Genomic DNA, 1,603 nt, shown 5'->3' with positions numbered 1-1,603 from the left:
CTCTACAACCTGCTAAAAGACTTAGGCCTGCCAAGAACTAACATCAGTTCATTCTTGGAACGTGCGTCGAAGGCAGCCCTAGCAGGTTCGTTTCATATTTGGTTAGGTAGAGAGAGGAGCTTGGACAGTGGAGGTGAGCGTTTAACGCGCGTTAGTTAGGGGCCCCTTAAACCTACACCAGGGTCGCAAGTCCCAGGCACTGTTGAAGCTCCTCTCCCTGTAACGCGATGGACTCAACACCCGCACGGTGAATCCATGGAATGCTGAGAGGTTTCGTCTCATTAAATGATTCAAACAAAAGAGCATGTTTTAGTTATGTTAAAAACTTCTTTTTTAATTAGATTTTTTTTTTCAAATGGAACTAAGATGACTATAGGAGATATTTCAATCCGTGATTCTTATTTAAAAAAAATATTAGTAACCACTGTATTTTTTTTTCAATAGGCATTAATATTTTGTTAAGAATATGAAATAAATTAAAATGTATTTATATAACCGCAACAATAATTTATTAACAACTATAAGTTTAATATACAACTGGACCCAGTCCAATACCTGGACCGCCATTCATGCAAGGGCCATTAGCATATCTTGGCATGGCATTGGGATAAGCTGGGGCTGGTTGGTCTACACCTTCAGTGACGATGCCAATGTTACCGTTACCGCAGCCGTAAGCAACAGAACCAGTTCCGCCAGCAGCCACAGGTCCTTCCAGAGCTACAACACCTAGGAACGGTAACTGACCACTGACGGCCAATGGACCCTCAATCAGCATATCATCAGTTTCAACAGTCACACCACTCGCTGGTATGGATGAAGAGCTTCTAACTGTCAAACCACCGCCATTAGATGCTCTCAAATCATTCAAAGATAAACCATAGTTTAAAACTGCTGGAATAAGTGGTGCTTCGCCAGCTAAATCAATTGATGCGCTTGCTAGGTTTGGTGCGGCTGCACTGTATGCCAGTGCATTTGCATTTGGCACACCATACGCCAAAGCACTGGCTTCAGGTGGCCCATATGCCAAAGCATTGGCAGGAATAGGCCCGTACGCTTGAGAGTACGCCAGATTTTCAGCAGCTATATTTGCAGCCAAATCGTTCGGGAAGCCAGCGTTGTATGCATTTCTCATATATTGACCTGTAATGGACTGTCCAAAAAAAATTGTATTATATATTTAATAACCTAAATTTATTTGAAATACAATATAATATATACCTGAATCGTCATTAAGGTGAGCAACGTTGGGATTCCCACTGATATCATCGTTTTTATTTGATACGTTCCCCCTTTGAAGTATAATTAAAATTTTTTTTGGAACAATACTTTATATATATTGCGATTTCATTATTGATTTTATTTTATTATTAATAAATAATTACTTAATAATTTTTTTTTATCATTGCTTTTTTATCAATTTATAGAATAATGTTACAAACTATTTCAATTTTAAGATTCGTAAGACGTTTGTCGAAACATTAATATGAGGTAACTTCATTCTAGATAACCTTTCTTTGTAAAAACGAAGTATATTTTGGCCTTGTTAATGTGTGTTCGTTTATAAGTTAATTGTAATTATTATATATCTGTACTCTTGAATTTT

At 37.5% G+C, this 1,603-nt stretch overlaps 1 protein-coding gene across 1 annotated transcript; it reads right to left on the bottom strand.

The window, feature by feature from the left end:
• Positions 1-526: 526 nt before the first annotated feature.
• LOC116776327 (chorion class B protein Ld10-like) lies at positions 527-1,346 on the bottom strand. Its single transcript, XM_032669504.2, has 2 exons — positions 1,219-1,346; positions 527-1,150 (listed from the first exon to the last, which is right to left on the bottom strand). Exons 1-2 carry the CDS (start codon positions 1,264-1,266, stop codon positions 527-529), a joined length of 672 nt encoding a protein of 223 aa, XP_032525395.2. The 5' UTR covers positions 1,267-1,346.
• Between the last annotated feature and the right edge of the window lie 257 nt (positions 1,347-1,603).

Source organism: Danaus plexippus, chromosome 28, assembly GCF_018135715.1.
Source record: "Danaus plexippus chromosome 28, MEX_DaPlex, whole genome shotgun sequence".
Taxonomy (NCBI): Eukaryota; Metazoa; Arthropoda; class Insecta; order Lepidoptera; family Nymphalidae; genus Danaus; species Danaus plexippus.
Note: the sequence above shows the minus strand (reverse complement) of the source record. Positions and strands in the feature narration are given on the sequence as shown.

Excerpts from the sequence above, each read along its gene's own strand:
- LOC116776327 (XM_032669504.2), bottom strand. The coding sequence starts at position 1,266 with ATGATATCAGTGGGAATCCCAACGTTGCTCACCTTAATGACGATTCAG. Across the intron at positions 1,151-1,218 it reads TCACCTTAATGACGATTCAG|TCCATTACAGGTCAATATAT; the intron begins GTATATATTATA and ends TTTTTTGGACAG.